This window comes from Battus philenor, unplaced genomic scaffold (genome assembly GCF_028537555.1).
Source record: "Battus philenor isolate CCGP_79_NKW_IND1 unplaced genomic scaffold, ilBatPhil1.0.hap1 SCAF_24, whole genome shotgun sequence".
NCBI classification, from domain to species: Eukaryota; Metazoa; Arthropoda; class Insecta; order Lepidoptera; family Papilionidae; genus Battus; species Battus philenor.
The window spans coordinates 9,835,157-9,856,516 of NW_027181687.1; the positions used below are offsets into that span (position 1 = coordinate 9,835,157).

The following is a 21,360-nucleotide window of genomic DNA, read 5'->3' on the forward strand; positions in this document are numbered from 1 at the left end:
TCCACTATGTAAAGTTGGATGTCAAATACTCTGTATTAGATTCTGCTCCATCAAAGGACGAAAAGTTGCATTTGACGGCCAACAAATTGTCATGCATATTATGATTTATATTTTTATTAATGAGTTCATGGATTAGCCCATTGATGGCAGAGTTCGAAAAAAAGATAAGGTGTTTTTCTAAAAATTAGGGATTTTCAACTGACCCCTCTGGTCAAAAAAATCCCTAATTACGCTCTTTGTTTTGTGTAAAACTTCTTTTACACAAAACAAAGAGCTTCTTAACTGATAAGTAAGCCAAGAAATATATCCCGTAGGCCTTAGAGGTCTATGATACGGGGTTGACATCACTGAATTTACCTATGAAAGTGTGTATATTCATCAATTAACTCGTTTAAAAATGATCTTGAAAAACAGAAAAATTGCATACATTTCGCATTTATTCGCATTTATAAGAAATTTTCGCATTTATTCGCATCTATTTCCTAAATACGAAATTTCCGTACCCCTAATCATCATACAACTAGAATACGTCTGACCGGCTTTTGTTTTATTTTTAAATTCAAGAAACCTTCCGCTCCGTAAATTCAGTTCCGATTGAGCTGTAAAAGCCCCCGGGACAATATTATCAACTTAAACCGAAACCAAGCAATAAGTATAGGTTTTGTTCAGTTATAAAAAAGAAAACAAATCACCTCTCTACTTTTAAAGTACTTTTTAAAGGTTTATTTATGAGCGTGACTGTACGCGTTCCATTGACCTAATATCGTGTTATTTTTTTATCTGTTCTACGTATCTGTACTCTTGTGCCGTTATGAATTCGATTGCATTGATAATCTCAGACAAAAAGCGATTAAAGAAGCAAATACTTACTACACTATTTAAACTTAAGTTAAAAAGAAGATATTTTAAAACGGTGGACTAAATGTTCGATTTCTTTGTAAAGTTATGACGTCGTCAATATATACATGAATATTTCATCTTCTTCTCTGGCGATAGACGAAGATATCCAAGGCATGACAACCCCAAAGAACGTCAAATAAAAATTCGTTTAAAATTTTAAAACCTTTTAAAATCCATATAAATAATAACAAAGAAATACATTTTAACACAGTTTGTTAAAGAATCTCCTTAACAGTTTCAAGCATATTCGTAATGTTACAAATAAAAACTGAGTTTATTAGAAGCACAACTCAGATGAATACGCGATCATAAACCACGTTATTTTAATTTGAGGAATTTCTACGTTTGCGTAATTTAATATTGGTCCAATAAAATTGAGTTTTACCATCATTATTCCTTTTACTTACATATAATCACTGTAAATGCTTCATCTAAATAATAATATGAATATATACAGACTTCATTTGACTCTGGTATACTTCCCATTTCGTTAACAATTAGATATCATAAATCGGGATGTGATTTTTGCACGCAATAGTGTAGCAAAAATTAAAAAAATTAGACATACTTGTAAACACATTTGTAAATATTAATGACTACAGATTGCAATTCCAAGTTAATTAGGCATCGGTGTATGTCCGCGGTCGTAAATAAACACAATCTCTCCGTAACTCTGACGGATAAACTTAAAAATAGAGAGAGGAATGTCATAAGGGAAATATAATTTGATTATAATTCCAAATTTGACTATACTGACATTCTTCTCTTGAGGATAGTCCTTATCATTATCATCATTATGTCGACCATTAGATGTCCGCTGCAAGGCATAAGGGTACAATTTTAGTTCCTTTCTATCATTCTGTTCCGTTCGTTCTGTTAACAACAAAATAGGGTGAGGAACGAGCTGACCTCAGTAACGGGGGCCAAATAAGAAAAAAAGCGCCTCCAATTACCTTGATTATTTCGTCAGCTTGTCAATCAACAGCATCCGAACCTTTGAATTTGAAATTGAAATTGAATGCGCAACGATTCCTAAACATCCTAATATGAAGGGGGAGCGCGTTTCAGAAAAGAATAAATTGTATTACGAAGGAGTAAATAAAGTCTATGGCAGGGACATTTAAGTATATTACTTACTAAAATATATTACTATTATCTCGAAAAGCGTTAGTGCCGGGAAAAGAGGCGGCGATAAAAATTCCAACAGCGGTTCCTTCTAGAAGAATCCACTGCATCATCAGTATCAGGTCAATGACCTCCTCGTCTCGTTAATATGGTATGATTTTATAGACGAATATTTATTATTCAGATAGATCAATTCTACTTTATGATTATGCATCGTCAAGTAAAACAAAGAAACGTGTTTTTGTTTTTAAACGGTTATATTTAGTTCAACCCGTACGGAATTTATTTGGGTCAAACTTAGAAATTGAAATTTAAGCACCTTCCCGTTGTCTGATTGATCTGAAATTTGGTACACACATTTAATATAGATGACAATACAATATAATAAAATCAATAACATTATAAATCTAAGATGGCCGCCGATACAAAATGGCAGATTACATATTTTTCCTTAACCCCCTCAATATGGGTATCAAATGAAAGGGCTACACTAGTAAAACACGATGATTATGTCAAAATTTAAAATTCAAGATGGACGCCGTTCCAATTTGGCGGACTATGTACATATTTTTCCACAACCACCACAATATGGGTATCAAATAAAATCGTTTAAAAACCGTTTAACTTAAAAGTTTTTTTACCGATTTTTATCAGATTCTCGGTTGCTATAATGGAACATACATTTTCTATAAGCTCACCAGAGAGGTGATATTAAAGTGTTTAAAAAGGAGTCAGTCATTCCAGCTACTTGGCGCTCTTAGCTTCAATTGTATTTAAATTGTAAATACAAGGTTGTGCGATGCCTTTCGTGACTTCTAGACATTGGCTTCATAATTGGTGGAGTAACTTGTACCACGATAATGTTTAAAAGTTCAGTAATTAATGTATATAATTTTAAAGTGTACAATACGTATATATGGCAACGAAAGGTACCATTCAAATTAAAGAAAGAGATATAAAAATGTGTTAGCAGAGTAAGAAGAAACAAAAAAATTGAAACGAGATGTGTCTACACGGCGTGGGTCCTCCACCAGGTGGACTAGGGTTATAATTAAATTCAAAACATCCTGGATTAGATATTTAATACTGCAGAGTGGGAACTTGGAAAATTATTGTTTATGCATGCTTTAAGCAGTGGTAGCCCAGAGATAAGGACTGATATTTGCGATCGTAGGTCGTAGGTTCAAATCTCGGAATACAATCCTAAATAGTACACACTTTGTGTATTAATTATATAGGATTGCCATTGCTCACAAATAAGCTTCCTGATAATGGGCAGCAGTATCCTCTGCGTACCATAATACCACACTGCGGTCGCCAACTTGCTTGCCAAGCGTGGTGATAATGGTATATACCCCCATAGATCTCAGGAAGAGACCAAAGCCTTGCAGGGGGCCTCTATGAGTTTAACCCTTAATAGCCTAGAGTTTCAATTTTGATACCAATCTTTTAAACCGAATGTTCACATTACTATTAGTTTTTTTATAGGTTGGCTGTACGAATTTTACTGTTGTATAATATTCTTTCCAACGAAATAAAGAAAAATCTATTTTTCCCTTCATCTAGACCCTCAAGCAAACACAGTAATATTAAAAAAATCACTTTCGTAAATCAGGCTATTAAGGGTTAAACGAATAATATTGTACGTGAATAAAATTCAATAATCATAAAGTAAAATTTATTTATATTAACATTAACTTGTTTGTAGAATCAAATTGAGTTGAATGTCACTATTTTTACTAAATGCTTTTGTTTATACAAGAATCAATTAATGCTTCATATAACAATAATGATTAGTTTTTCCTATATCATGCGGTGTGTATAGAATGGTGTGCTATAGGTGTGCGCTTTTAATGTGTGAATGTGTAACTTGTTTGTCAGCTCAAAGTGTTAAAGCTTTCACAACTATTTGCAATCATTCCGTGAAATCTATCTATAATATGTAACATTTATTTAGTTTACTATTGAAAACAAAAGCCAACAAATTCTGGTAGTAAAAAATCTACAAAGACAGATAAATAAAGATTATTGATTTAAGTAATTCAAATTTTGAAAATATTTTTGTAACTATATTATCATTACGTCATTTATTATTTCGAAAACCATTATACATTTGAACAGGGTATCATTATTCATCATTTATTCCTATATCCCCAAAAGGGGGCAGAGGGTGTCCACGGTACGTCGCCATCCCGAGCGGTCTTGAACTTCGCGTTTTACTTCCCTCCACGTCATTCCAACTGCCTTCACTTCTACAGTGACGGTCCGCCGCCAGGTCTGCTTTGGATGGCCACGTCTGCGCTTTCCTTGAGGATTCCATTCTAAGGCTTGCCTCGGTATGTGATCAGAGTCCCTTCGGAGCGTGTGGCCTATCCAGTTCCACTTGTGACGTTCGATCTGCTGGTCGATGGGTATCTCACCGCAGAGTTTCGAGAGATCTATGTTTGAAACTTTCTCAGGCCAGTATACACCGAGAATATCTTGAAGAAAGTTGCTAACGAAGACTTGGACTTGAATAGGGTATACCATTCCATAATTAGCAACAAATGGGATGCTATACTTCTAGTCCTGAATAATTGTTTAATTGTACACTAATATACTGAACCATTTTTTCAACCATGTGTCTAATTAGTTGCAAACCATGTTAATATATATATTCATCTGGCAAACTTAGAAATATGTCTTATTACGGTGCAGTAAAGGTTATTTTCTACATTATTGAATGTAAGTTAAATTTGTTACTATATCAAAGTTCATAGTAGAACTTGGTCGCGTGCGATACAAAACCAAATATGTCGAAATTAATTGAATCTATCCGTTTCTAAGTTATTCCATTTAATATGTGAATTGATTTGTCAGCTTGTTACTGCCTTGTAATTTTTTTATTATACCTATATCTACAGGCTTATTGGTTATTGGCGTTAAGGTTTTAAATAGAAGAATGTATAGCTCATTTGCTGACAATAAATATAAGTTATAACTTGTCCAAAAAAATTTTTTTAGAAACAATAAATAACTTAATGTTAACATAGTAAGAAAAAGCGTTTTCAAATTTGGAATACAATAAACTTTTCATTCGCGAGATACATGTTCCCTAAATATTCCGCGAATGCAGAAACAGTGAATACGGAATGTAAATTTGTATGGAATTATATACGTTCCTAGGTGACAAATTAAAGAAAAAAAAATTATAAAAAAAATTAATTGAAGTTTTTGAACACATTGATCTTAAGGCGTGAACAATGGTTTGAAGAATTTTTTGATTTATTCTTGCATGGCATTTTTAAAAGGTACTTTAATTTAGATTGATACGCAGCAGTTGCATTAGCAATATGCTTATGCAATATGACTTCATTTAACAACATACCTTAGGTTATGTTGTAATTAGATCTATTTTTCTGTGTTTATTAGTCCATTTGACGAATTTTACAAAGGATACTGGGTGGAATAGCTATTCAGATCCTTTTATTATATGTGTATGTACTAATTAGCCGCGAATATAGGAATTGAGTCGCATTTTTTTAACCGGTGAATAGTGAAAACTCATATTGCAAGAAGATATTGGCTCGCGTTACAATAGAGTTTTAATTAACAGATAATAAATAGAGATAAATTAATACAGAATGTTTGGAAACAGATGTAAAAACTTTTAGGCCTTTTTCTGACATATGTGCAATACATTTACCCCTTTAAAGCTTTTGCACCTATAACCTATCATCCTGTATAGCTTTCGTACAGCCAGGATGGACGATGGTAGATGAAACTTTCTCTTTTTACAGAGAACCCTATATATATACCATAACGGTTTTCGTGATATGTTACCGCATTAAAATCAGTAAAAAACAAGGAAATCTTTAATACACAGAGCTTCCATGTGTATCGGAATGCCCTACTCATAAATTATAAGCCATAACATCGTCTCGATTATTGCCCGTGTAATAACCCGCGCGTCACGTGGAACTGGACGGTAGTCATTTTAAATTCGGTATAAATCTCCTCAGGCTATGGCGATATAGGCGTTGGCCCAAGTGACAAGCGATTCCCTAACTTATATAGTACACAGCAAATAAAGTGTAGTATTTTTTGAAGCAATATATTTTTAAAATCATTACTAATCTAAATATTTCTAATAAATACGCTAGGTGTTAATAAATTATTAATTTGTTTTTTTTTTTTGTTTTTTACAATAGATATAATACTAAACGAAACAAAAGTATAGTTCCATATGAAGAACCGGTTTTCGGTCGCCGCAAAGCCTCTTTTCTATACATAAGGTTAGTAGTAGAAATAAATAAAAATTTAACATACTTTTCTTTGGGCTTCATAAAACTCCATATATATATACGCTTTTATAATACACTTTCATTTAATAAATCTGTGTTGTCAAATTATTAATTTAAAAAGAATTTGGTACTAAATTTTGCACACATTCTATCTTTAAATGATAGTAAATTTTGTAAATGAATTAATATAATTACTGAATACAGGATATTTACTAAAATAACCATTACATAATTACAAAACTTATTTCTTCTCTGATAAGAGCGCGTTTTGAATACTCATAGGCATTTATTTTAAGTAGAAGTTGATGTTTAAATTTAGTTTCTCTCAAAAAGAGCTCTTGTACGATATTTCATGAATTATTTATAATCATTACAAACAATTTAAAGTAGAATGTAATATGAAACACGGTAAATGGTTAAAGATGATAAAGCTTTAAAGAAGTAAGTGTGTAGCCCAAATGTCAGAAAAATCACTAGTGCACATATTTTCAAGCATAAATAAATTGATCACTTCCAAATATGTAGCATTAATTTATTTTTAATAGTACTAAGTCTGCAAGGACATGTAGTATCGAGTCACAATATTTTTTTTATATTTTGCATTCTGCCATATATTTTTGTATAAATATATATATTTTTACCGAGTTTTCTCTCCCGCTAAGTGTTGTAACTTGGATCATTCCCGCTGGTTGCCTCAATGAATCACCGAAGCGTACACCGCCGCGGTATCACGTCGTCAGTTTCACTACGATAGACGTATGTGGTGGTTGACTGTTTGTCAACATTTTGCGCCAAAACTTTACTAAACGTTCGAAATAGATTCGGTATTATAAACAAATACTTGTGTTTTCGTGTGCGATAAAATAACGAGTGGAATATAAAGTGTTCTTAATTAGTTTATATTGTGTAATGTTTTATTTATCGAAATAGAAAGCGGGGAAGTTAGACCGTGGAGACATTTCCGAATATTTTTACTATTATGCAGAGTTGTTTATCGAGTGCATATTTCGATCTGTTTCCTGTTGGAATTAATTTATCACTGGTGAGATTATATTATTAATGTTTTTATCCGCATTTTTCAATTATCATACAGTATTAATATCACTGCGTTTATATATATATGCAAAAGTAACCTATTAACCCATGAATTACAGATATTTATTACTATAAAATATATTCAGTTTTATAATACATTAATAATCTGATTATTTATATAAAATAGTGATATTTATGTCTTACTTCTTTTCACCGATTTAAGCCTAGGGTTGTGGGATGTAAAATGAAATATAAATGCAATTTCATTTTCAACTTAAGAATAACAACATGTTGAAGCATCATTTAGTTTTTACAATACGATCCCGAATAATGTTTAGAAAGTTTTTATTGACAAATGACAAAAATAAAAAGAACAATTGTTATATGACGAGTAGATGACTTCATAAAAGATTGCACATGTTATTAAATATTTCTATTTATATATTTTTAAAGACAATCCCGCCGAGTTTTATGTCTTATTCTCAGGTCTAAGATATTTATCATTCGATCGGTAGACATAATTTAACGTCAATGAGACATTTATCAATCATACTCATACGTTGAATAAAGAATTTTTATATTTGAATTTAAATATTACGACATTTGTAGTAATCAAGACATCTTATCTTTGACTGTTAATTTCATTTTCCTTGTTCTTAAAACTAAAAGAATACTGTTTCAAAATTCCCATAGTATCAACCAATCAAGCCAAAGTCCAGTCGTCTCGGGTATACTCGTACCGGAATGAACGTACTCCATTGAACATTTAGCGGTCGTAAAAAATAAGTATACTGTTATTTGGCGGTAAAAAAATCGCGGATTGATAAATGAATAGGCAAACATAGTAGGGATTTCCCGCTCTTTTGTTCTGGTGAGTTTATATCTGTCGAAATAATGATGGAATGGGTTTTAATCATAATGGATAATAATTCTATGAAAGGGAACAGCCTGTCGAAGATATCTAAATGATTTTTAGCATTGCGTACATAGCATAGCATCGTGGTCTTGATGAAGAAGGATTCTGCTTTATGGACGCTGATCTTGTAACTTTTTTTCGATGATTTCGATATTCCTGAAAAATAAGGTTGAGGTTTTATTCCACGGCTTTTTTTAGATCCCTTCTTTTTAAATGTTGCTAAAATTCTATTTTTAAATTCGGTTTTTTTCTTGCAATGTTTTATTTTAATATATTTTTATATTGTAATCAAACATAAGACTCGGTCATATTTGATATTAAATGATGCTTCTACAGGTAGAGTTTTTATAAATATAACAGCTTTAAAATAGTGAATGTATAGCTCATTTGACTGCAAACTTTAAAACTTATTTTTAATCATACTGTATAAAGTAATCATTGCGAAATAAATTATATTTTTTCTCGGAATACGACAAGTCAATATATGTAACTGTAAAACATCTACAGGAACGGATAGTAAATAATAATTTTAATATATTTTATTAATTTATTATTATAGTTACTGTGTCTTAAATTGTTAAAGATTTTTTTTTTAAATAAAAGTAACCCAAGTTACTCCATATTACATCATATCCTTGCCAGTATAGGTTCCTTCAAAATCGTTCCAGCCATTTCAGAGTTTAGCCGGAACAAATAAACAGACAGACAAAAATAATAATAAATGTAATTTTGATATATGTGTCGTATATATGCACGTAGTAAAAAGCGCTTATTTTAATGAATTATAATGTATAGATTATCATTACATAATTACTTAATTATCTCAGGGTTGTACCATACATTAGTTGGCAGCAAATGAGTCATACAATCACCAATTTAACCCTTAACAGCCTAGAGTTTCAATTTTGATACCAAATGTAAACCGAATGTTCACATTACTATTAGTTTTTTTTTAAAGGTTGACTGTACGTATTTTACTGTTGTATAATATTCTTTCCAACGAAATTAAAAAAAAATCTATTTTTCCCTTCATCTAGACTCTCAAGCAAACACAGTAATATTAAAAAAAATCACTTTCGTAAATCAGGCTATTATGAGTTATATCTTTTACATTTATAGCTAATCATCTTGTATAGAAGAGCAATGAGTATTACGTAGGCTTTATCATGCTATATGTCGCGCAATACTTACCTAACTAAGAAAGGACCAATATCCTAAACACCGAGTCCACTAGCACTAATCGGTGTAACAACTCCTGAAGATGCCCCGTGGAGGGGTGAAACACGTGTTGAGTGAATTTACGGTGGCGGTTGTGTAGTTGGCACTGTCTGTCGCATGCGCATTTACGAGCGGGCTGGCGGGCGATGCACTTTCATGCACGACAACCACTGCATGTGCGGAGGTGGCTGGATATTGGTCCTTTCTTAGTTAGGATGGACTTCCGCAATGTAACGCCTGATTCCATTAAACAATACTTACCTGTATATGAATTCGCACACAATACCATGAGACGCATATTTTCAACTAATATTAATAAAATGTGACGCGATGAAACCGGATTAGAAGTACTTGTGCATAGTTTAGGTCTGTAAACATCAGTGATTTTTTTATCTATTCCAAAACTGGTTCGTAAACCTAAAACAACCCGTTTAGACGTCGTTTAGACAATTTGTATAATTGTGTTTTAGAGTTCAAGTGTTTGTAGGCAAATAACACTACTTACTACTTTAAAAGGAATTATTTTCGTTGAAATTACGAAAGTAATGTAACATAGCTGTCACAAGTTAAGTTATTTCATCGTCAGTCATAAGTTTGTTCGCACTCCTGCGAGAATGGAAGAAGCTGTCGCTATCTGAGTGGCTTTAAAACAGGACATAGTTCCACAGCCAGCCACTTATAATATACGCCACGCGACTTTAGAATCCCTTTATAATATTTATACTCAAAGGTATATAAATATCCATGTTATTCTGTCAATACATATATTTCATCAAGCACTGGTATCCCAGCGATAGAGGAATAAGACTTGTAATCGCAGGTCGCGGGTTTGATATTTTGAATACAATCTCATATATTTCACACTAACTGAATTAAACATTTAAGATTGTCACTACTCAAAAACAAGTTACCGAAGGATGGGCAGTGGTGTCCTCTGCTTACCATAAACTCTCATTGCAATCGCAAATCCATCTGCCAAGCGTGTTGATTATGGTAAATCTCCTCATCGATATCTTTGGGGAAGTCACTTGCAGTGGAGGACTATGGGGTGAAACGACGTCATATTCCATAAGGAACAACTAAAGGGTTTTTGGCTCGAAAGTCTTATTATATTTAGGATATAGTATCTCTAGGTATATGAGGATCTCTACTATCAAAAAAACGATAAGTAACTATGAATGTTGTTAGAAGACCAACAATTAATATAGATATCAACTTATAAATGATTTTAAAAATATTTTTTATGTATCGATGCATTCTAAAAAATCATTGTGGTCAAACAATGGACTCATTCCTCTTAGGGAGTTCGTTAATCAAAAACTTGTTATACATTCTTATTATTTTGTTTATTATTAAATGTATAACAGATATTTATAGCAACCATACATAATATTAACCATCTGAATTTTTTTGTGAACTCTTCTCAAAACAGTGCCCATATAAAACCATCATAGCTTTAACTTGAATGATATCATAAGATACTTAAATCACATCGAATTAGGTTCCCCTGGCTTCCTTCTCTTATACACAAATGGTCATTTTAAATGATTCAATGTGAAAACGCATTATTTATTTACTTCGTTTGAAATTTTTTGTCTTTGATTTAATATTTCATACGTAAAACATGTTTATTTAATAAAAATATAAAACACGTACACAACGATATGAATTTTTTTATAATCGCTTTGATGTTACAAAAATAGAATAAACATCGCATTCATATAAAAGAACGTTATAATCAAATTGTTGTATTTCCCCGTAATTTTCTCAAATAACAGGTTACGCGCATGCTATTATGCCTGCCTTATATAAAAATCATTCACCGAATGCGGAAAATCGTGTACGAAACTGAATTAACAATATAACATACAATTAAAATTAATATAAACGAGAAAATGTCATCATTATCAATTTCGTAAGATGCCCACTGCTGGGAATAAGCCTCCCCCATAAATTTCCAATAGCAAGGGTTAGAAGCAGCCTGTATACTGTGTCTTCCGATGACCTCAACCAGGTTGTTTATCAGTCCATTCAGAAAATATAAGAGGTCATGAATTTTGATGCTAGTAATAAACTAATATTTTTATATTAGTTTATTACTAGCAGCTATTATTGGCTTATTTTAAAATCTTCTTACAGTCTTTGTAATGGCGGATTTAATGCATTTAGGCATTCTTAATGAGTCAAACTAAGTTGTTGCAGAGATAGTTTGTAGACACGTGTCCAAATGTTACATAAAAGTTAACAAGTTGTACGAACATGTTCTATTTATATAAATACTTTACATATTACAATTACTTATATAGATATTATAAGAGTTCCAATAATGAACAGTGGTAGCCTAGCGTAAATGATTGAGATTTACAATTGTGTTCGGCAAGTTCGATTCCTGAGATTAAATCTTACATAATTTATAACTTTGTACAATAATTATATAGGATTGCCACTGCTCATAAACAATTTTCCAGATGATGGCAGAAGCGTCCTCTGCGTGCCATTATACAAAACTGCGATCGCCAACCCGCCTGTCAAATCGGGCGATTATGGTATATCCTACCCATTGACATTTTAGGGGGTGGCCTATGACTTGGGAACCTTAATATTTAATGGAATCAGGCGTTACCTTGCGGAAGTCTATCCTAAGTAAGAAAAGGACCAATATTTAGCCACTTCCGCACATGCAGTGGTACAACAAAGTGCACCGCCCGCCAGCCCGCTGATAAATGCGTATGCGACAAACAATGCGAATTACACAACTGCCACCGTTAAACTACTCAACACGTGTTTCACCCCTCCACGGGGCATCTTCAGGAGCTATGTTACATCGATTAGATTGACTCTGTGTTTGCCACTACCACTGCATGTGTGGAAGTGACTAAATATTGGTCCTTTTCTTACTTGGGAACCTTTAGTTAGAAAAATCAAGGTCAAAGGCATAGCTCGGATGCTCCTCTAAAGTGGCAGTAGACAGGGGACATAGCTCGTGATGGCTTTTGGGGCTGAACGCTTCACGAGTGGTGACCACGACCCCGTGATGCGGTGCAACTAGGAATACAAATGAGTAGACCGACTACAGAATCAATAAAGTCGTTGGATGTCCAGTGCAAGACCGATCATCGTGGTGATCTGTCTTCCCTAGAGGGACAGGAAGCCTACGCCGTGCAGTGAGTGTCTATCAGCTGATATGATGATAATGATGAAATCGTAAAATATTTTATAACAATAAATATACAAAGGATATTACATAAATAACGAGAAATTGTTAGACGATGGTAAAGTTGAAACATTTGGTCTGCTTCTCACGGAATTGCGTCAATTCACGTTAATCGGGCGTTCGTGGAAGAGCTGCGATACTAACAATATTAATTTTTGTAACAAAATTGTTGTAAAGCTGTATTCACAATGATATTATTCGGAAGATCTTGGTTTTATATCATATTTTATGAATATCGATTTCGCACGAAATTATTGGGTGATCTAAATTTTTATTAACGCTTCTCCGCGTTTGACCACTAACTTGCCTGATGATGAAAGTGACGATGTGGTCGAAGATTAAACACGCAGATTCAGTAGGTACATATCCACTCTGACTGTTACCTGGGATATAATTCACCGTCAATAAAGAAGCGGGCAACCAATTGCCGCTGGGGTCAAAAAATCTTCGAGTGGCGACCACGAGCCGGTAGACGCCCCCCCCCCCCTCCACTATTTAGACATACTTAAGGTCGTGGGAAGTTTCTAGTTTCAGGCAGCGCAAGGCTGGTCAGCTTAGCGGTCTTTGGGGTGACCTGTGCCTTGCATTGGCGTCCATCGGCTAAAAAGTAAAAGAAAGAAGCCGGCAGATCGTTTCATACTCTGGCTTTGTGGATCAGAAACGTTGAATCTAAATTATTTGTAGGCAATCAAAGAAAGTTTATTGAGAAGAATTTGACGAAAAGTTGATTTATTTAATCATATTTTATATTTCGGTGTTATATCTCTCGTTCTTACCTCCACTATATAAATTCACTTTTAATTTATTCCTATGTTCTATACAAACTAAAATTCTATATTGTTTCATGCATGTCCATTATAAGCTGTTTTCAAGAGAGAATAATGCTTTATGTGTATTTTTATTTTAGCTTCATATTTGACAAAATATGGTTATAGTTAGAGAAATTTATTTTGTTACATCTAAACAACTTATACAAGATATTGGAGATAGATTGTAAATTTTTTAAAAGGGTGAATGTATAGGTCAATTGCTGACAAATGCATTCACCTCTTTAAGTCGAAGGGCCAATAACTTCTGGCAATACAAAGTCTGTCGGAACAGCCGGTGCTGAATATTTATTGAACTAAATTAATTTTGACCATTTTACCTGCCATTATCGACTTTCAATTATATTGATTAAAGCATGAATACAAAGAAGGTTCGCATACGGATTTTTATCAACGAAAAGCTCGGTAAGTTCCGGCTTTTAAGAGGTCAGCGACCGACCCTGTTATTACGGAGGTCGGTAAGGTTGAATTCGTCATCCCTTACAAAGTTCAACGTGATTCGATCGGACTGATGACAATTTATTTATTTAAACAATTGTGAATTACGCTGCATTCGACGTCTTTTGACGACCTTCATATGATCGTCTGTCCACCTTGTAGGATGACGTCCTGCTCTAGACTTGCCAGTCTATGTACTCAATTCCAAAACCTCTTCTTTTTCTTTTTATTGACCTCCGTTTTTGAGGACCTCTATTTGTCTCTTTCTATGACAAAGCAGGGAATGTTAATAAAATAAATATTTCTCTCATATTTCTTAATATCCGCTATTTATTTCTCTTTGTTATCTTTACAATATCTTGCATTCCTGTTCTTACATTTCCTATCGTACATCGCCTCAGTTCCGTTGTCTTCTCTAAGAAATCTACAATCTACATTTACATTTACCTTTGTTTTTGTTCGTTTATTTTAACCATTTGATTATTTTGTTTCTTTATCATCTATATCACTATTAAAATGATCTCAGTTTGTAATCACTTTTCTAAGTTAAGTTATTCAAGTTATAACTTGTATTTGTTGGCTCTTGTCTTAGGTCCAATGACCTTCTTACAGAAGTTTTCCTAGGAAGGTTTAGCGGCTTCCCATATTGCTCACTAATGAGGATATGATTCCTTTTTCGAACCTTTGTTTACTTCAAAACTTTTAAGATCCAGTGGCTATAAAATAGAAAAACCGTTATATATAACTATTTTATTGCTTGTTTTGCCATTTTCGATGTTTATAAGTTCTCTTTTAAAAAGCAATCATTATCCTTGGAGTATTACAGCATTCATTGCTGAACATAGTTGTCTCTCATAGTTTTTCAAAAGGTCTGGCAGGAAGCGGCCTGTATCTGGCATCTTCTCGCGACCTATATAAGGTCATTTGCCCTTGTCCTTGTGGTTGGACGTTTTACGCTGCGCTTGTGGGTCCGCAGTCTTCACTGCAGAACCTTCAGTGTCCAGCTGCAATCTGTTCTGCGTACTATTTGCTCCTACTGTCTTCTACTTCAACTTGCCAATTCGTTGGGCTGGCAGTTGCGTTAGTTTATCTACGAATCTTGTGAAATTGACAACAAGGCCCTAAGTATAACAACGCAAATAAAAAAGTGCATTTGGTTGTAATACTTTATACATATCAGTGCTCATCGCTGTTTAGATAACAAAGAGGTATTGTCTGAAGTAAATACACGGTAACATTATCTCATTAAACTTGTTTGAGGTGATTTCATCTGGTATTGTTCTCGGGTTGTCTGTAATAAATTATAATAAACTTATAATCCTCTCACTTGCAAACAAACTGGATACCTATAAATATATAACGCTATATGCTAAGCTAAGCTATGTAACTGATAAGATATATCAATTACTTTTGTTCGTTTTCAGAATTCCTCATAATTTAATTTAATTTTATCCCTTAGAGGAATCTCGAGCGTATCCCATTGATATGTAATGTATGGTGTGACCAAGAGGATATATATATTTATTTTTATTTAACAGTTTATTGTACACAATAAAAACACTAAAGTAACAATACAAATATAACTGACACAACAGGCACTACTTATTTCTAACCAGAAATTTCTTCCAGTAGGCCTACGGAAGGAGATTCATAAAAAGTAAGGCAGACACAACATGCACAATAATTAAATTGAAATATTTACATCCTATCGGTATATTATATATGTACCGATAGGATATATATATATATATACCTATATATATATATATATACCTATATATATATATATATATATATATATATATATATATATCTATATATATATATATATATATATATATATATATATACAATAGTCACGCCATAACAATTTACCAAAACATAAAATTACCGATTCCTATCATCTTTTTTCCACATTTCCTAATACTAAAACCTAAAATCTATTACGAGGAGGTTCTTAAGGAATGAAATTAAAATTTCCTTCCTTCCATTGAACCATTCATTTATTTTTTCTATTAGATTAAAACAGGCTAATAGGTTCAGGCAGTATAAGTCAATAAAGTTTTTTTTACCTTTTTCCAATCACTATGTGTGACATAAAATCACTGAACAAACATTTCGCTTTTTTAGCTTATTTTATTGGCAGAATCAGAAAATATAACATTGATTTGTAAATAAAAATGTTACAAAATTAATCTAACATGTTTAGGAGAAAAGAAGGGATAGGTAGTACATATAAATAAAAGTTACAGTATAAATAATGGTTCTGCTATTTGTTCCTTTATAGGTGATACAATTAAAATTATCTATAAACAACATCGCAGAAAAATCAAGACCACATAAAATCAAAGTAAACTGGTTGAAAAAGATTGAAGTGAAAAGTAGCAGCAAATAGCACGCAAGAGAAAACATCTGGCTTACGGCTTTATACACCAATTATATAACGGTATATATATACAAACGCTTGCTATCACTACACATGGTAACAATTAGAATTTTTCAAAAATCATACTGTTTAATCGGAGAATCTCTAGGTTTTTTAACCTCGTTCTGAAGACGGTAAACTTTATTATCGCATGTGACAAAGACGAACTTATTTCAACAGAAAGATGATAAGTCAGTGATGATCGCACGACAGTACAATATAAAATCATCAATCAAATTGTGTTTTACGTGAAATTATGACCAAAAATTATTTAATCACCTCGTTACATATATGTAAGATCATTTCTTAAGTAAGAAAAGGACCAATATTTATTCACATCCGCACATGCAGCAGTAGTCGTGCAACAAAGTGCACCGCCGGCCAGCCCGCTGATAAATGCGTATGCGGCAAACAATGCGAATCACACAACTACCACCGCCAAATCACTCAACACGTGCTTCACCCCTCCACAGGGCATCTTCAGGAGTTAAACTTCTTCCGAGAAAAAAAAACTTAACCGCAAGGTAACGCCTGATTCCATTAAATATTTCTTAAGTAAGTGAACAAATTAAAAGGATCATCATATCTGCCATAGGTCTTCCATAGCTGGACATGGGCTAATCCTTAAGATTTCAAACAAAACCGGTAATAAGCGGCATGCTTCCAGGGTTTTCCGATCGTCATCTGTTTTCAGTCCACCTTGTAGTTTCACTTCAGAACCTCTGGCCCATAGCTGCCATTTGTAAACAAATGAAAGTAAAAAACATAAAAGCAGAAATATTCTATCGGTTACATTTTATATATTGTTTCTTTTAATATATTCGTAACTTGCTGTGCTCCCAACTTCTTCTTTGTGGAATTTAACAAAAAAAATTTATTTTATTTAGTTTTTTTTCGTTTAACCAGCTAGTATAAGTCCCCTTAAAATCAGTCAAATTAAAAACAATGTAATTTTTGGTCAATGTCATCGTTTCTGCCCATAGACGCCCGCTGCATAGCAAAGACCTCTCCCAAAGATATCTATGAGGGTATAAACTATAATTGCCACCCTTGGCAGGTGTATTGGCGCTCACAGTGTGATAGTATGCTACGCAGAGGAAGTTGTTGGACTTTGGTCTACGTACCGCATACATATTCATATGCATTTAGTAACAAGGGGTAATATTACAAAGATCCTATCCAATTTTATTTATTTATATTGATTATAACACCCATCATTTTCTAAGCTCTAAATTCAACATCTTAAATTCTTTTAAATTAACATTTTTCACCTTCACTTTCAGTCAAAAAGTTTAAATGTCTAATTAAAATATTGTCATGAGCTGCAATTATTAATTTAAACATATTAATAAAATACTTCATATCTAGTTGTCGCTAAAACTTCAAAACTACTTTACCGTTTCCTAATACTTGTTATTAGTTTTATCTGAAAAATACGTTTAAATTCTGGTCTAAGCATTGCTCATTATACATCGTTATCGCTGGATTAGATTACCAACTGGCTTTGGTAGTACATAGTTAAAATATCCAAGAAAGAAATATACAACTTGTTTGGTTAAAGGTGTATAACTCATTTGTCAGCAGAAAGCATTAAAGATTTTACCAATTTACAATCATTCTGTATATAGTGATAACTTTAAAACTCTTTTGGAATGTGTTAAGCCATAACTTCTTGTAGTAGACTGTCTACATATAATTAACAATGACTAATTTTGATGTACTGCAATTCTACTAAAATGAAATGCAGTTCTGCTAATTCGAATTTTGAAAATGCTCATACTATTTATCATTACATTATTTATCTTTTGTGAAATCGTAGATTTTTGGTTAGGCTATACATAGGTTAATCTAAAACCTATAAAATTAATCTAAAACTTTTTAATTTTTTTACAACTATAACCAAACATCTTGTATATAATACCTAGATCTATTCTAAAAGACCTACCACCACATTTACTTAATGGTATTAATTAAATGTAATAATATTCATAGTTAATGTTTTAAAAAATAATTAAATTTAATTTTACACGAACTCAAATTCGATGTATCAAAATAAAAGTAACACCTTGTGTTCATTTAGTTGCCGATAGCGATATCGAACGAAGAAATGTATTTCGAATGAGTTCACGCATTAAAAAGATATTCGATAACTTTGAATACGGTCTTAAAGTTATAAAATAAATTATTTTAAGTAATTTCTTTAATTACGCTCCCACAGTTTATAAGATCTGTTGTAACCAAACGTACAAAAAATTATTTATATTTTCGAACATAATACGACGGAAAATTCTTCGTATTATGTAATTAAAAAGTTGCAAAGCTCTTTGTTTATACTGTTTAATATCTGATTGCTTTTTATTTAAAATCTATATTCCACAGACATTAGCATCCGCGCCTTTATTTTCACAATCACATTCAATTTTTCTGAATTTTTTTTTATGTTTTGCACGGTACAGTGTTTACTCTCTTAAATAATTGCCTAAATCGTATTTAAAATTAAATTAAAGTCATCTGATAATTATTCATATTATTTAAATTATTGGTGTCTAGTTTATATAAGAGACGCTCTAAAAATGTCCAGTTTTTAAAATTACGAATTGTGTAACCGCTTCCTTATCCTTACTTCATATTGCCTCATGTTGCAAACCAGTATGAGTGCAGTGGTGGCCATTTTAAATTTGATGTTAATGCGAGATACTTTAACATTTGCTTCTGATACTATTAAACATAAACTTGCCGATATGATTGATTTTCTTCAAACAAGGAACTAAATTCGAGAAAATTTCTATCCGCCAGAATTTTCTTTTGAGTAATATAAAATATCAGAATCTCAATTAATTTTTATCTATAGAAACAAGATATGTTAATTGAATTTGTGATTTATTTTTATGTTGATTAACTTATCTAATATCCAGCTGCTCAAAAACAGTTCGTCAATAATTTGGGCCTGTTAAATTACAATATAACGACGAAGTAAATAAAACTCAATAATAAACATTTATGTGATACCTTTTTTCAGTTTAAATTTTACGTAGAAAGATTTTTCCTTTTAAAATCCAAAATAAAAGTATAATTTGGTAAATCATAAATTACATTTTTTTAAATACATAATTTTTTGTCTATATTTACCGTACTGTATTTTAATTTTTAAAAGGCTGTAGTAACTATCAGCTGGAAGAAGTTAGATACGTATCAAATAATGGCAATCCCTCTTCCTATTGTCTGCGCTAAGTAAACGAGAAAAAACATATTGTATGCAAAACACCCTAACAATACAAATTAGAATTAATAAAAAAAAACTAAATCAAAAGCTCAAGTGACTTTGTTTCAATACTTAATATTCACAAATATGATATTTTTAATGTTATGTATTTAATCAAGTAACGAAATGAAGTATTAATTATAATACAACAATATTATTATTAAGTAGTTCGTGTAGCAGTACAATTGAAACGAAAACACCATTGTATGCAAATATCGACCTTAAGATGAAATTGAAATAAATTTAGAGCAAGGACTTTCGGCGATATGTGAACACATAGTCATTATAGTTCAATCCCTTGCTAAGGTCATTTGATATACTTATGATAATATAATTGTTTCTTAAGCCTCCTTTTAGCATACAGGCTTTTATAAGGTTCCGCTCTTATATAAGTAATACATTGCTTTTAATTCTACATAATTAAGCATAACACAAACACGTATAAAGAAGTTTTTTATGATATAGTTCACGGACCCTTCCGCTCCGTGAACTCATATCTGACGAAGCTGTAAAAGCCTTGAGGCTAGCAGTATTAACTTCATCGAAACAATGGAATAGTCTTTAATTATAAACAATTTGATATTTATACATTTTATATTTAAAATATAACATAGCATTTAAGATATTTTTGTTTTGGTTGGTGCACATGTGTGTATCCGTGTGTTGTATATGTTTTGCCATTATTTATCTATCATATGGGAATCGGATCTTTTAATCACGCGGTTGAATTCAGTAAAAAAAACACCAAGATGAATCATTAAGGAAAATTATGATAACGGTTTTACAGTGCACACAAACTAGAATGTGATTGTCGTGGTAGTCGAACTTAGCCGGATTGTCGATCAAGATCGTCGATTACGCGTCTTATACACGGTATTGCAAAGCTATAGGTGGATACATCGGCTAGGTGCCGTTCAGTTTGAATTATTTGGCGCTAAACACACACAGATGTGTTTAACAATGAAGCCTTACTACTAAAAGATTGTCAGTCCAGAATTTTAAGACTTCAGCTGCCATCTGTTCTGTGTAATATACAGCCTTTTCACTGCCACTTCAACTTACCAGTTCGCTTGTCAAATGTGTTATGAAATTAAACATGTGCCTTAGTGACAGGAAAATCATTAACTAAAGAAAAAAATATTTAAAATATTTCCATGTATTTATTAATGGAAACAGACAGAACAGAGACAGCGCGATAAATGCACATTGTGCATTTATCAAAGTGCAATTTATTACAAGTATATTTTAATATTTGTACAATGTCAATATTGCTTATAAATAAGAAATTAAGGAACATGTTACTATAGGTACTTAACATTACAAGGTGACGATACAAGCGTGGTATTATTTTGAAGGTAACCGATATACATTATTTATATGGTGTTACGGTATATTATATGTGTGGGATTTGTAGTATATTGAAACCAACAACAGTATGTTCCAGAATCAAAAATTGGTCAAGAAATTTTGGGTATGTAAATGACAATACATCGTCGATATACGTCTCAGGCGATTGGCTAGTTCAAGTAGCAGGGGGTTGACCACACGACGAGTTGTTGGCTGTTGAGACTTCAAGGGTCTGAACCACGGTTCGGCCAGCGCAGCTTAGGTCGCCGGAAACCACCGGATGCAGGTGATCTTATGAGAAATCTATGGATGAAGTCTATATTCAATGTGTCAACAGCTGGAATGATGATGGTGACATATATTATACTAT

At 32.5% G+C, this 21,360-nt stretch overlaps 2 protein-coding genes across 2 annotated transcripts in view; one reads left to right on the top strand and one right to left on the bottom strand.

The window, feature by feature from the left end:
- Nucleotides 1-4,170: 4,170 nt before the first annotated feature.
- Nucleotides 4,171-4,554, bottom strand: LOC137924529 (uncharacterized). The gene has a single exon (XM_068767918.1). It carries the CDS (start codon nucleotides 4,552-4,554, stop codon nucleotides 4,171-4,173), a length of 384 nt encoding a protein of 127 aa, XP_068624019.1.
- Nucleotides 4,555-7,069: 2,515 nt separating this feature from the next.
- LOC137924651 (uncharacterized) overlaps nucleotides 7,070-21,360 on the top strand; it is a 33,423-nt gene continuing 19,132 nt past the window's right edge. The window contains exon 1 of the mRNA XM_068768072.1: nucleotides 7,070-7,350. The gene's annotated coding sequence lies outside the window, so the exon portion shown is untranslated. The remainder of the gene's footprint in view (nucleotides 7,351-21,360) is intronic.

Coding starts and splice junctions, on each gene's coding strand:
- LOC137924529 (XM_068767918.1), bottom strand. CDS start 4,554: ATGGTATACCCTATTCAAGTCCAAGTCTTCGTTAGCAACTTTCTTCAA.